Source organism: Cynocephalus volans, chromosome 5, assembly GCF_027409185.1.
Source record: "Cynocephalus volans isolate mCynVol1 chromosome 5, mCynVol1.pri, whole genome shotgun sequence".
NCBI classification, from domain to species: Eukaryota; Metazoa; Chordata; class Mammalia; order Dermoptera; family Cynocephalidae; genus Cynocephalus; species Cynocephalus volans.
The window spans coordinates 96764842-96781288 of record NC_084464.1 but is presented as its reverse complement, the minus strand read 5'-3'; the positions used below and the strand labels follow the sequence as shown (position 1 = coordinate 96781288).

The following is a 16447-nucleotide window of genomic DNA, read 5'->3' as shown; positions in this document are numbered from 1 at the left end:
CAGAGCTTACTGGAAACATTGGCTTTCCTAATTTAGGTCCTAAGCATGCTACACTGTCTTTTCCTTCTCTATGCCTGCAACATGGATGGGATAACTGTAGTAGCCGCAGCAGCAGCAGGCATATTACAACCATGAGGAAAAAGCCACAAGGGTCATCTTTACATCCTTGAACCACTGAACAAAATATAGCAACAGTCTGTCTTTGAAATACTTTTTTTTTTTTTTGCTTGAGAAAAAACAAACCTTAAACTACTATTTATTTGGGTTTTCTTACTTGCAGCCAAACAGACTCTAACTCAGAGAAAGGCAATTCTTTTTTGAGAAGTGTCAGATAATGAATACTTCATGCTGTGCAAACTATTTTGTCTGTGTTATAATTCCTCACTTCTCATATTTTAATCCAATAGGAGCCATAGATGATATGTAAATAAGGTCCATGTGTTCCAGTGAAACTTTATTTACAAAAACAGGTAGTTAACCAAATTTGGCCCATAATCCATAGACCCCTACTCTTAACTAATACAGGATGAAACTGGGGGTATTGTCTTCTTTGTGTTTGTGTCCCAGTTAGTTATTGAGGTAGTTGTTTCCTGGTGGCTGGACACTTTTAGGAATAAAGTCAAAACTCCATATGTGGCAAGAGAAGGGAGATGCAGACAGCAAACTGGAGTTTATCAGTTTCTGTCTCTGGCTAAAAGACACCAGAATGTAGGGAGGATTCAGGGAGGTCTTCATTCCTGGACGGAAGCACCTGCATTCAATAGTAATTACTAACACATTTTATTCATTGTATTCTTTTTTTTGTTTGTTCTGCATAGTTACTAATAGAAAAAACAATTGTTTACAACACCTTTTTTTTTGCAAATGTACAATATTTTAAAAACATTCTGGGTCAGATACAACATGTTTGTGGGCTGGCCTGGTGATCTTCCATTTATGATATTACTTCTATGGTAAATGAAGTCCAAATTACAAATAACTAAATTACACATTTACTTTTGGAAACAGACTTATTCATAAATTGGTAACTTTCTCTACATATAACAATTCATTATAAGCCAGATTTTTCCAATGCATATAAGTGATTCCTGGGTATTAAGTGGCCACTGTAGGAAGCTGCATTTTCTCTTGGTACTAAAATATTATACAGTAAATTAATGCCACATAGCATCATTGGTATCATACAGGTTTAGGAAACTTATTGCAATATTCATTTACGCCTAACTTCCTAGGTAGTAGCTTATACTTGTACTTTGTAAAGCAACAATTTTAAATGCAAGCTACAATGGTAGTCGTAATATATTTAGCAGACTATATTAAACTAAGTGATTAATTTGCAATAAGTTCTTACAGTAAAGTAATAAATCTTTTGATTAATTGAGAACTTGTTATTAAGCAATATGAATTTCTTAAGTTTATGCACTTTTGAGATGAAATGTATTCAGAGTACCTGGAGCAATTGAAATAACTTTTTTTAAGTATACATTTTAAATGAGGTAATTTTAGTGCTGCTTGAGCTACTATAGGTTTCCTGTCTCCTCTCTTCCACTTCTTCCTCTGCCCTTCCTCCTTGTTCCCTTCTTCCTCCTTTCTTTCCTCTTTCTTCTCTTATTCTTCTCCTTCTTGAATACTTCAACAAATAATAGGATGGAAAATTAAAATTTAATTAATTCTGAAAAGTACCAGAATGAGGATTTTGAATAAAATAAAATGAAATGAACAAAACCTATGAGGAACAATCTTCAAAAACTATTTTATATAATATTTAAGAAAGTAGGTTGGCTTGGATAAATATGGATTTTAGGCCTAGGGAAAAAATACAGTCAAAAACAATCTATACCAGAGTAAAAGAAAACGAAGTAGAGAAACAGAATAAAAAGAAACAAAAAAGTGAAAGGAAGTATGAGATTGATAACAGCCAAAATATAATGGGATTGGTCTTTCTTTTCAACCAATATCAGGGATGAGGTAGATGAATGGTAGACACAGTACGGAACTGTCAAGCATTTTTGCTGTATTATTATTTGTATTACCATATATTAACCGAAACAAATATATATCCCTCCATTAATGGACATAACCTCAATTTTATGTATCATGTAATACAGTGACTTTCAACATTTTTAAATGTTTATTAATAGTACTTTGTAGATGCATATTGTATACCTTGACTTTGCATATCCTTATGCACACACACGTGAAACACGTTTTATGAAATTATATTTATCATTATATGATTTTTATTTCATTTTGTTCATCTTTAAAAATTTTGTTTGCAATTCATTACATTGACTTTACAATAATGAAAACTGCTGGTATAATGGAAAAGTATTTGGGAAGTTATAAATGCAGTATAGTCACATATTAAGCACACAGCTGGTGCACTAGTCTGTTTCTGTTGCTTGTAACAAAATACCCAGAAATGGGTAATTTAGAAAGTAAACAAAATTTATTGCTTACAGTTTCAGAGGCTAGGAAGTCCAAAGTCCAGGGAACACAGCCAGCACGCTTTCTTTGGTATTGACTTCAGTGATGTCAGCATATCACATTGCAAAAATGGAGGAGCAGAGAGAAAGAGAGACCCTCCTCTCTCTTGTTTTAAATAGCTTAGAACCACGCCCCTGACCACCATCATTATGGCATGGTCCTACAATCTAATCACCTCCTCAGACCACACCCTTCAACCACCACAATAGAATTTCCACCCTCAACAATTACAATAGGGATTAAGTTTCTGATATATGAAATTTGGGGGACACAATTCAGTCAGTCCACAGCAGGGAGCTGGTGTTCAGTAATGCAAGTTTTATTCTAATGGAAAAGTATAACTTATTTGAAATGTATGGGACTCACACATACATTTATGCATACACATACACACACACGAGGATGCTACCAAAAGTTTATGAAAAGATTTTATACTCTCTTTTAGTTCTACTTTTCCATGAACTTTTTGAAGTATTTGTGTGTGTGTGTGTGTGTGTGTGTGTGTGTGTGTGTGTGTGTGTGTGTGTGTGTGTGTGTGTGTGTGTGTGTGTGTGTGTGTGTGTGTGTGTGTGTGTGTGTATCATATAACTTATTCTATTCAAGGGTTCATGTTCTTTATTAAAAAGGGGTCTGGCTGTGTGGCATACCTGCCCCATGCTTTCTGATAAATCATTTCTGTAAATATTTTATCATTAAAGCAGTGCCATAGTCATGCCATAGTCATGTAATTTGTCTTATACATAAAGTAGCCTTTGGCTATGGATTCATGTAAAATTTGAGATGGAGCCAGATTACCTGATAGACCAAGTATGAAAGTGGTTTAAAAAAAAATCATTCAACATATTAGTTTCCTCAACACTCAAAATACAGGAAGTTGCTTTATCTGTTTTATTCTCCCTCGACAGTATTTTGAAAAGGGTACATGTTGTTCCTCTTCCCACTTTGTTAGTTATTTCATTTTTTACAATGATGTGTCCCTTCTAAATGACTTAATATTAAAATTTTACTTTTCTATCTAGCTGGTACATACAAAATAGAGTACAAATTTTATAAATTGGTCATTTACTGAAATGGCTATTGAATAAAAATTGTCAATATAATATTTTAAAAATCTGACATTGCCAGCATTTATTATGAGTGCTGGAATCTTACCTTGAAATGATCATTTATGTTCCTGCCAGACTGTCAAAGGAGTTGGTTCTCAAACTCAGCTGTATATTAGATTTATCTCTGGAGCATTTGAAAAAATACTGATGCCTGAATCTAATCTTAGAACCAGAGTATTCTAAAATGGATCCCAGCATCAGTAATTTTAATATTGACAAAATAAGTATATAATAATAATAATACATAATTTTTGAATTCTCACCATATGCCAGGAATGGTTTTAAGTATTTAACATGTACTTATACATTTAATTTCCATAACAATTCCATTTATGAAGCATGCACTCTGTATATCCCTATTTTAAAGCTGAGAAAACTGAGGCACAGAGAAGTTGTTTCTTGCTCAAGGCCACATAGCAAATAAGCAATGGGCTCCAGGTACAAACCCAGTAGGCTAGCTCTTGGGCCCATGTTCTTCACTCCTGCACTCTACAGCTTCTCTGTTTCCTACCTTCAAGGAGCATCAGAATAGCTGAGGAGACAGACAACTATAAAATAATTAATGGCTACATTGTGCAGTACTTTCAACAACAATAACAACAACAAAAAGAATTCTGTATTAGTTGAAGTGGAAGAAGAATGATTCAGTGAGTTGTTACTTACTGGTGGAGGCTACTAGAGAGAAAGTCCTGGGCCCAGTCTTGAACCTGGGTGTGTTATTATCTAATTGATACAGAGTTATCTCTTGCAGATAGTAGACATGATACCAAAATTCCTGATAATTAGTTTAAATATATCATTATACCAGTCAAATACTGAATTACACATGATTTTTTGGCAACAGGGAAATGTTTTTGTATTTTGTTTTTTGCATCCTTCCAAGAATTTTCTGCCACTTGGTTTATATCTCACCTATGCTATAATATTTATTTTGCATTCAAATTGTTTGTGCACATTCATGTTCTAATTTGTTTTATAGATTAAACTCTCCTGGAAGGTAGGAACTGAGACCTCATCACCTTTGAAGTCCATATAACTGTTTGCTTACACTATAATCAATCATTGAAAATTGTCAAAGTTATGAATGAATGAAGCTCTCATCAGAAATCAGTAAAATTGTTATAGTGATCTTACATTTTGGGCATTTTAGTTTAACAGTGAAGGGTACTTAAAACTAATGTTATAGTACTTTTAAAAGACAGTGTTAACTCAAAATTCCAGAGTACAATATATAAGTAGCTTCCACCAGAAAGAAAATGATCAAGGAGTTGCACAGAAAAAGAAACGCTTCATCAAGAAGTCATGCTAAGTAAAAATGTCAGCTGAACAACAAGAAAAGTGCTGACTGACACAGGTGGTGTACATGTGATACAAGTTCCCCATCGTCCTATAGACCAATGACTTGCAACTGCTCTTTGAGTAGCCAGTCTGTACTTTGAGTGTCAATACTCTGGAATATTTTAAATAATAATAACTTTATCCCTCATTTCTTTTTAATAACTCTAAATTTAGAGTTTTAACAGTGGCCGTATTTTGCTTACTCAGTCATATAACCTTATCCACCTCTTTTCACTTGTAAGTGCTAGACTGCTCTGAAATGTTTTTTTCTCCTTAGAGAATTCATATTAAATATCAGTTTGCCAGGAGATTTATTGCATCATAATTTGTAAGAGAAAAATATTGGAAAAGGATTGTGCCTGTTGATAAGGGCCTGGTCAAATAAATCATGGCACACCCATATAATGGAATATAACACAGGTGATAAAAGAGTGATGCAGATCTATATATGTTAAATAATACATGTTATGCAATAACAGTATAAATGGAAAAAATCAAGGTTCTGTTAGAATAATACCATTCATATAAAAAAATGCATACATTTGTTTTTACCTAGACTATTCCTGGAAGGATACCAAAAAGCTGCGAAGAATTGTTGCTTTAAGGAAAGGTATCTTTGTAACATGGAGACTAGGTTGGGAGGGAATCTCAGTTTCCACTTTTTGAATTTGGTAGCATAAACATGCATTTGCGATTTTTTAAAAAATGACTTTAAAAAATTCTTGCTCAGCTTAACCTCTTCTGCTAGCTTCAGGTTCTAGAAATACTGCCTGTTGAGCAGATACCTAAGGGTCTTCTCATTATTATATCCCCAAAACCTAATGTCCCGTCACATTGTGGATTCTCGATAAATATTAAATGAACAAATGACTACTCAGCTTTCCTCCTTCTAATATATGCTCTCAAGAAGAGCCAGCACCTAGAATTATTTCAGCATAGTTGGAAAAAGCTGGGAGTTAGGACTTTGGACTTAATCTGAAATCTGCCTCTTTCTGAGGGGATGCTACTTAATTTCTGTAAGGCTCAGCTTCTTTGCCAATAAAAAGACAATGATAACTACTTCATTAGGTTATAGTAGGAAAGAAAGGTGATGTGTGTGTGCATGTACGCATGCACACACGTATATAGAGAGAAAGGGAATTTTGAAAACTGTGAAAATCTATAAAAACCCTCAATATCCTGCATATAGTAATGCCAAACAAATATGTGTTGACTAGAACTAAAATAGGTAAAAAAAAAAAAAAAAAAGTATTAACTGTTGATTGAAAAGATAAGAAACATGTATGACTCAATATCAAGGGTTCCTTGACCCTTTTGAATTGCCTTGTTAGGTCATCATTTAGTTATTCATTTGTGAATAGGACTGGTGTGAGTCAGACAGCTAGTTCTGGGAAACTGCCTAATTTATACCCACTGTGTTTTAGATTGATTGATTGATTGATTGACTGATCGATTGATTGATTTAAATACATTGAGAAGTACCAGGAGTTACAAATTAACCTTTCATTTTGGCATTTTAGTAAGTACTTTGGCAGAGACTACAGAAGTCCCAATATGCACTTAGGACCAGCCAACTGTAGCTTTCTCCACAACTGTTACCTCTTTGCCCTTTAAAGCATTTAACTTAGAGATTTTGCTGGGAAGTGCTAACTCCTGTACTGTAGTAATTAAACATCCAAACAGTTGTTTACCAATTATCTGATAACACCAAAGAAAATTTCATTCTCAGAAAAATGTATTTTCAGATCATTTTATAACCACTATTTTAAAGAACAGGACTGTTCTTAGCTGATCAAATAGTGGAGTAGTGACTCTTGTTGTTCCTGTCATGTATTTCATTACACTGCTGAAAATATGTTGATTTAATTCACATATATACTTACTTGACTAGGGCCCCATCCAGGGTGCTTTTATTTGCTTGCTTTGTCAGTTCAACATCATACTCATTTTTTCACTGAACTTTCAGATCTTATCTTTAGCTGTTATTCAAGGTGTCTTTTGAGTAAGATTTTTTGAATTTATTTAGAAACTCGTTTTATATTTTATTATATTGTTTATTTTATATTTTGAATATCAAGCTAATGTTAAGTAGGTAGCAATGCAAATATAATTTAATTATGGAAAAAATGATCAATTCGTCTTCTACTGATATTTTTCAACTACTGTTTGTTTTAGTCACAGATCATGCATCTCTCCAATCAAAGATAATTTGACAGACATCTGTTGTAAATGGATTCTTCATAATTGGTGTATACTAAATTGCCCCTAGTCCCTGTGCTTTTTTTTTATTGTTATTATTTTAAATACTTACTGTTCATAATCTTGCTACTGACCCTTTTTTCATGCCAGGAAATTGAAATTTAATGAAATCACGTTAGCATTTTTATACATATTTTTACATACTCTAAAAATGGAATTGCTGTGTTAAATGATACTACACTATACTATGTGTACTTCTGGCCTAATGTTTTGTTATTGAAATAAATTTATATATGTGTCTATATATATGTCCTATAGTGCAAAAATGAAAACACCTGTGGGGAAGATTAAGAAAGCTGAACGTTGTATATTGGAAAATACTAAGCTCCTAATAATACACGTTTGTTATTTCAAAGGATTGTTAAAAATGAATTTCATACTTATAATCATAGCAACAAAAGTACTCAGTCAAAGACTATTATTCTGTTATTAGCAGATTTGTCTTTGACTGTGTTCTAAAGATGGCTTCATTTTCACTTTTTGTATTTACCTAGTAGAAATCAAATGTGTCAATAGATTTAACAACTTGATATGCATGAAGAAAGGTCATTTCATGCTTGTTGACCCATCTTACCTCACTGTATTGTTTGGAAATACAAATACATTTTTCCACTTCATTCTTTGTTGAAATTAGGTTAGAACAAAAGTGCAAGGAAAATGATGACTGGTATAAATAAATTACTTGTTAAATCCAAAATGAGATTCATGAGCTTCATTAAAGTTCCACCACAAAAAAAATATGTTTCTTCAAAATATGTAACGGAAATTTCTTTTCTATAAAACATTGTGTTTGGGGTCTTAATCAAGATCAATATTCCTTGACTCCATGCTATTTCAACATGAAGTTTGATATATATTATTAAACTGCGTTATCACTAACCTTTTTTCATAGACTTCATAAAAATTTCAGTAGGTCTACTTTTCTCCTTACTGTATTTATTAGTATTCTGTTGCTGCCACAATTACCACAACAATTTAAAACAACACTAATTTATTATCTCACAGTTTGTGGGTCAGAAGTCTGGGCACAGCAAGGCTCAGCTGGATCCTCTGCTGACAGCCGCACAAGGCTGAAATCAAGTTGTCAGCTGGTCTGGGCTCTTATTCGGAGGCTTTGGGGAAGATCTACTTCCAAGCATTCCTGTTAAGGGCAGAATTCAGTTTCTTTGTGCTTGGAGGACTGAAGTCTCCATTTCCCTGCCTGTGAGCCTTTACTCCTAAAGGCTGTCCTCATATATTCTTCTGTTTCCCATGTGGCCCCTTCCAGCAATAGCAGGTTGATTTCCTCTCACAATTCAAATCCTTCTGACTTCTGCAGCAACTCTCTGACCCTGGTTGGAGAAACATCTCTGCTCTTAAGGGCTCATATGGTTAGATTGGGCCCTCTGAGAAAAATTCAGGAATTTTTTTGTATTATTCTAAAGACTATAGCCTTAATTACATCTGCAATGTCCCTTTAGCCATGTAATTTACACATTCACATGTTCCAGAGTTTAGAGTATGGACGTCTTTGGGGGGCCATTCTACCTGCTATGCTTCATTTTTTCTCTGCTTTATGATAAGAAAATTTCCCTGTACATACAGGTAAGCTTAACATTTTAGAGGGAAGAATGGAGCACTTAAGAATATAGTCCAATGTGTAATTTAAATATATTTTTTATAATTGGATTTTAATTGGAAATTGATTAAGATCAAAAATCACCACATAGGAGTGTTTGAAGCTCAAAATCTGTGAAATGCTAATTGTTTCACATCCATACATTAAACTATCATTCTTATTACTGATTATTTTTCAATTCAGAGTCTCTTACTAAAAGACCAGCCCACAAATTTACTTTTCTGCCTGTCATTAGACTTTTGCTTTCCTGTTTCATCAACTTTATCAACTTCATTTTTATGTTGTTGAAATTTACCATTTGAACTATGGAAACCATTTCTGAATTTCCTAAGATTTTTTATCTTTCATTATCTTTCGTGAAGATTCCAAATATGAATAATAATGTGTTTCATGGCTTAGTCTGTTTGATATTTTATTTATTTATTATGTCTTATGTCCCGATAAGTCTTGAAGATCTTTAAGTGCAAAAAAGTTTCATCTGTTTCTTTAGTTGAAGTTAATTTTTATATTTGAATATTTCTAGAAACTTAGATGAGAAATAAATATGTTAATTATTCATTAGAAGTCCTACTCAAAATTCATGTCAAAAAGTTCCTCTTATTTGTTTTTCTATATTTTCTAACTCAGGGACTTTTATTATTGTTGGTTATTCTTTATTAGTTTCACATCAATTCCAACTGCAGTATATTTAATTTCATTTGATAATTATGAAAATTGTACTTTAAATGTCATAACACCTAATCGTTTCTTAAATATGCACGTAATTTAGTCGTTTACATTTTCTTTTCAGAAATGAACTACAGATTGTAGTTAATTGAATATTTTGGCACATTCTTAGTAAAATTGGTATGATGTGATTAATTTAGTAGATCAAATATATTAACCATAGAAATCATTGTGTTTTTAGATTAGCATACCTTATGCCACTTCAAATTTGCTTTAATGTATAACTTTATTTGAAAATAATGACATTGTTAGAATCTGACTAGGTTAGAGATGTTTTTGTTTATAAGCTGCATATATCCTCTGAATTGTACATCCTGTATGCCTATTGAAACTCAAGGGAAAATATAACAAGTTTTCTTGTACCAAATGTGTTTGAAGGACATAAAACAAAGATTTTGCATATCATTCAGTTTATCCATTCTCAAGGGCCATGTGCTAGTACTTCAATCTGACCCTCTTAAAACATGTGACTTGATATAGTATCAGCAGGTGATAAAAAAAAAAAAAGAAATATCCAAGAAATCAGGAATGTAGTCATTATCAGATATAGCTTCTTACGTGAGAGAGGGAAAATACATTGTAGCATACTGCACTATTAGTGCTGTGATATGAATTGCAAAATTTTATATAGTTAAAATGTATTTTTAGGTGCCTTTCTGTTCCCCATTTCCCAATTACTATAATTGTATTTGTAAAAGTTCTTTTGCAGGATGAAAAAATGAATGTAATTTTGATGTGTAACTTACAGAAATGAAGTCCCATTTTATACCCAGGTCTTGCTTCAGTGTGTCAGAAACTAAATGAGGTAGATTTGTATCCCCAAGTCTCTTCCATACCTTGGAAGTGTCTTCTGCCCCTCACCATAGTACTTAAGGACAGAAACCAAGTAAAAGGTCATAGTTTGACTTATATTGAAAATCACATTAAGCTATGTGTGTTATTTAAAAGAGACCTGGAGATTTACACATACTAGCTCTCTAACTGATTTCCTTCTAACCTATTTTCAAATGGCACACATAAGTTGTAACCCCTCATCAGAGACCAGCAGTCCTTTTGAGTAAATTACATTATGTTGATCATTGCAATATTCTCACCTGTGCTGCATTTCTTTTTTTTATTCTACCAATTAAAGTTAAAATACAGATTTTTCTGAATGATTTTGTTAAGTAATGTAGACCATTAGGGATTATTTGTTCAGTAGGATCGCATCTCAGGATTACTTGGTGTTCATGTTTCCCAAGGCTATGGCCTAAGGAAGCAGTCTCTTGAACATCACAGTCTGCTAAAATGTGCTAAGCCTGTTCTGGATGGAGACACATATCCACTTTAGAGACAATTTCTTCTTTGCTGCATATATTCAGGTTTCAAAAGTGGTGGCAAAAATAAAATTTCTTAATAGAAATTTGATTCATTGAAAACATATCAGAAATTCATTTAGTCTGTAAACAGTCTGTTGAGTACTTCAGCTGCAATCTTTTGAAGGGAAAGTTGTCTCACTTAATCTGCCCTAGTTACGCTTTTGTTGGTAATCTGGGAGGAAATGGGAGTCATGCTTCTTCCATGTCCTTTCTTCAAAATTGCCAAGTCAGAAAGAAGTGAAAACTGTGTGTTCTAGACATTGATAAAAGAAAATATTAAGAAGTAGAAGAAACAAAATAAAGCCAAAGGGATAAACATCAGAAGGTCGCTTAAACGGCTTAGGCCCCATGTAATTGCTTTTCTGTCAGCAGGATTATTAACAATTTCGGACGTCTGAAAATTAAATTAACAGTCTGAAAATATTTTACAGAATGAGATAGAGCATGATACATGGAACATAATGACCCCACTGAAATTCAGCCAAGCCAGTGCTGCTACTCATTTAGACAGAGAAGACAACTAGTTAATCATTACTGAGCAAATTAGACAGAGCAAATTAGTTTGCTACATTCCACAGTCTTAGCTACCAAAAAGAATATATGCCACTAATTAGAATGAAAGAACTCTAAGCATATTATTATCCATATAGAAAGAGAAAGACTGTAGCTTCAAATTGCTGCTATCAAAGCTTGAAACCTAGGTTACATAGTCTGTATGTGAGTGTATGTGTGTTCATGTATATATTTTAACTAGTTACAGCATTTGTATTTCCTTGAGGTTGACCTAATAAAGTACAAAATTTTCTTCCAATATTACTTAGAATTCTTTGGGAATACACACACACTCACACATATAGAAATGAAACATAAAAACGTTTTAAACAGTGTGATCCCTTTAATATTAAAGTAGTCATTCCATATACTTTTTCTGGCATACTATTAAATTATTTATTTTTCTTTTAAAAACTGTAATTGCTGTTGCTTTTGAAATAAATATTTGGACTTAGTTTATAACTGGAGATTAATCTGAAATCATATTTTCTAGCCTTAATTAGCATTTATTTGCTTAATTGTCATTCTCAGCCCATCATTTCCATTTTTCACTAACTTGAACAATGCTATCGTCTGCTGTTTGCACTTTAATTTAAATTTCTATTAAGGTTTATGAACAGTAATAAGGTCCTGTTTGAATATTCATTAGCTTCTGAATTGTGAGCTATGAAAAGGTGCTTTCTTTTACCTTAATGAAACTGGCACAGCATGGGACTGATCAGTTGTGACATTTGATTTGAGGCATCCAGTGAATTTTCTCATTGTTTATTGACACATCTTGTCCAAACAGCTCCCTCGCAAGTGAGCGGAGTAATGAAGGAGAGAGTGCTGCAGCGGAGTGTCGAGCTTTCCTGGCAGGAACCAGAGCATCCCAATGGAGTCATCACAGAATATGAAATCAAGTATTACGAGAAAGTAAGTGCTAAGAGCAGCTGAAATGTACAGCAATGTGCTGTGTGTCTTGTGTCATCCTGCTGTATTGTAGACTGAGGTTGGTCATTATGCCAACTATCTGGAGCTTCTTCAAACTTTGTAATTAATTTTAGTCATTTTTAGTAATCATCTCCCTGAGTCTCTGATTCATCATTATAATTATGATTTCTATGTATTGTTTCTGTGTTACATAAATGAAAATATTCCATTTGTATATTTATTTAATCAGTTTTTGATATCATAATAATTAGATGTAGGATGTTATAGTACCACAGAAACCACACAGCCCAATGCATTTTTGGAAACATTTTTATTTAGTTTGTCAGTTTAGGCTCAATGATTTCTTTAATTTATGCGATTTCAGTGATAATGATGATACCCTCAAATAATTTAGAAATTTAAAAAAATAAGAGCATTTTGTATAATAAATATGTAGTATTCTTAAGAATCAGGTGATATTTCACTCGTTTAAATTCTTTCTGAAGTTTATTTCATATATGTTATGCTAATAGTGTCTACCAGTTCTTTATACCTCTCCCTACATGAAAAATCATATGGCTGAAACCCAGGTGCTACCCCTTTAATCTCCATATAATGACTAAATTTTAGTAAATAGTGATACATCTGAGTATATGAGTGTATTTATTTCTGTTTTGTTTGGAGAGGAGAAAAAATACAAATATATATTATTTTTAAAGTTATATTATTTTATATGTATAACTTGTTCACAAATCATTATCCAGGTCCCACCTACAGAAAGATCTTGTTCAAGGTTTGAAACACAGAAACTATTACCATTATTAAAGTAATAGTAATAATAAATATTGCTACTATTAACTTAGTTGGCTGAAGTGCTATAATAGTCATAACCATTTTAACCATTAGACAGAATTACAAAATGGGGGCCTAATGCTTTGGAAAAACTATGGGGTGGTGTTGATTTAATTGAATAAATTAAAATGCATACAGTACATGGGTAATAGATAAATTTTTTTCTTCAAAGAAAAACATAGTTTAAAATAAAGTTAGTGCTAATTTTTTAGATTAAGTTTAAAATATTTTTGCTTATTATTTACATTATGACTTCATGACTTCATGGCCACACTTGCATTTTGTATGCTTCATTTTTGTACCAGGGAATATATTTCTTGTCCCACCAAATGTGTTTGATAAGGGATCATTGTTTTTAATGCGGTTTTTGTTATATCTGTTTTTCAGTGAATTGTATCACTCCTTCATGAAATTATATCAGATTTCAAAAGCAATAAAACACATTTTTTAAAAAATATAAGTTAGGCAATGAGAGTAAAGTTTCTCACAATGCAAATATGAAATATGTTGAAAATCTGAAATATTTTGCAAATCCTTGCTCTGGAATAGTTATTTTTTATTTTGTGTGACAAACAGAATGTATCTACATTATTCACTAAATTCACAAATTGTGCAGTTATTAGAAGACAGTAGCAGTACTGCATTGTATTTTATTGTAATATATGCAAGCATGTGATTTGTATATTGTTGTGTCATCTGAGTTATGACTAGTTTTTTACTTGAAATAAATACATATAATACCAACTATCATTTTTATAAATGATTATAATGAAGACGGTCACAGATCAGTTTCACTAAATCACGTTTAAGTATATATGCACACATCTACATGAAGGCAAATCAAAAAGTCAGACTGACATTTTAAGATTTCTATGAATTTTATTGTCAGATAAAGTTGAACAAAGATATTTATTATAGGATAAATAAGACCTGTCTAAAATTATATATTTTGAAGTATAATTTTTTATAACTTTTATTCATAAATAGCCTATGAGAATCACATCAGTGAAGCTTTAAATTTTTATTTATTTAAATATTTTGATGGAGTTTTTATATGCTTGAATTTTTTATTTTATTCTTACACTTATATATGCATACATACACACATACATGTACAAAAATATGTTTAATGCTTAGAGGATGAAAAATTGATGATAAAAATGTGACTTCATTATTTTAATAAACTCTGCAAGCCTCAGTTTTCACATCAAAAATAGGAGATTGAACTAAATGGTGTTTAAAATATTGTCAAACCATAAACCATGTAATATTTTAACTTTCATATTGAAAATTTTAATGTAAAAATATTTCATTAAATACTATTTTGCAGATGTGCTTTTATTCTGTGAGAAATGTGGCTTTTATTTAAAATAATTGGTATGTCAGTGTGGTGATAGTGTTAACTGATTTAATAACTTTCTACATTGTTAGTATATGGCATTTTGCTTGCTAAATAACATTCAGGAAAAAATTAAGAGAACTACATTTTGACATGAAGACCTCTTTTAAACCATAGATTTTACAGGTGTACCCACATTTTGATCAACTTGTATTGTGGCTAAATAGGTCCTGCCATTGTGCCCTGTCCTGACAAAGCAGAAGCTCAGAATACCATAAAAGTTTTAACGATATTATTTCTCTTTGAAATTTGTAGAACGAAGGCATACTTTTCCCATTTACATTTTATATTGTCTTAGAAACAACTCAATGCTGTAATATTCCACAAGGTAAAATGTAGCCTCTATAAAAACAATGGAGCAAATTGAAGTAAATTGCAAGAATTGACTGTCAAGTTGTCTGGTTGCAATCACAATTAAATATTACCTGTAAATATTGTTTCTAGGATCAAAGGGAACGGACTTACTCAACAGTAAAAACCAAGTCCACTTCTGCCTCCATTAATAATTTGAAACCAGGAACAGTGTATGTTTTCCAGATTCGGGCTTTTACTGCTGCTGGTTATGGAAATTACAGTCCCAGACTTGATGTTGCTACACTAGAGGAAGCTACAGGTAAAATGTTTGAAGGTAATTACCAACTTTGGTTTGGCTTCTTACACTCAGTAACTCTGGCATATATACACACATACTGTGTATGTACTGTATACACATACTGGCATATTTTTTGTCAATATAGGAGTGATTTGCATCAAAATATTTTTTATATATAAACATATATGTACATGTATATGCACTTTGTAAATGTTGTTCAGAATAATAATTTAAAATTTGCTTACCTATTTAGCAATGTTAGAACGTTACAATTTTAATTAGATTCTTTACATATAAATTAGATTCTTTAATATATTCTTTTATATATAAATAAGAATATATATTCTTTAATAAGTATATATTACATATAATATATAGATTCTTTAATATATTAATATATAATATATTAAAGAATAATCTATATTCTTTAATATATTCTTTAATATATTCATAATATATATATAATGTATTTTTGTTAAAAAAAAGTGAAGTTAGAAACAGAAGCAGGACTCATTCTATTTGTGTGTTGACACAAGATGTTTCTGTAAACCTCAAAATGATCTTACTCTAATTGTGTTCATCAAAACTACTCCTTCACAGAAACCCCCACATGAGGCCAGGATGTATACTAGGGTGGGCAAGAGAAAGATAGGATCTAAGAACCTGTGTTAATTTAAGCTACTTGCCCTTTAGCAATGATTTCAAAAACTGGAGTTCAGAAAGATCTTAGAACGTGTATTTCTTTTTATTTTTGTCATTTGTCCTTTTTTGTTATGAAATAATTTAAGCATGCTAAAGAATATGTTTAAAGTGTCTATGAAATTTAAAGAATATAATTAAATGAATATCTCTGTCCCGTCACTCAGCTTAAAAATAGAATATAACCAAATATCAAAGAAGCCCCTTTATAATTTTATGTTTTATGATGGAACACAATATTGTAGTAAAAATATATACAGTATATGATAAATAAACAGGTGTGTATGTCAGGATGCATGTCACAGTTTACTATTAGAGTGCATGGTCAGAACACCTTGAGTACCACTGCTGGTTGCTCTTCAGCTAGGCTGAGGTCTCCGTGTGTTTCTTTATTTTTGAGTTTTTGATTCCTCATGACATTACTACTCAGGCAACAAGGTTCATCCAACTGTTACCTCCTCATCTTCTTGCCAATCTAGTGTTCCTACAAAATACTAAATAATAGTGAATTCAAAAAAAATGTTATATGATTCTCTTAAAAAAATGTTG

The 16447-nt window shown here is 32.0% G+C and overlaps 1 protein-coding gene across 6 annotated transcripts in view; it reads left to right on the top strand.

Annotated features, from left to right (window-relative positions):
• The window catches only part of EPHA7 (EPH receptor A7), a 167390-nt gene that overhangs the window by 125710 nt on the left and 25233 nt on the right, over positions 1-16447 (top strand). For 3 of the 6 annotated variants that reach the window (XM_063097492.1, XM_063097491.1, XM_063097494.1), the window contains exons 6-7: positions 12235-12359; positions 15052-15220. In XM_063097492.1, the coding sequence (XP_062953562.1) occupies positions 12235-12359; positions 15052-15220 (294 nt within the window). Of the gene's footprint in view, positions 1-12234; positions 12360-15051; positions 15236-16447 lie in introns of all 6 variants that reach the window. The other 3 variants (XM_063097490.1, XM_063097489.1, XM_063097493.1) reach the window with 1 other exon arrangement.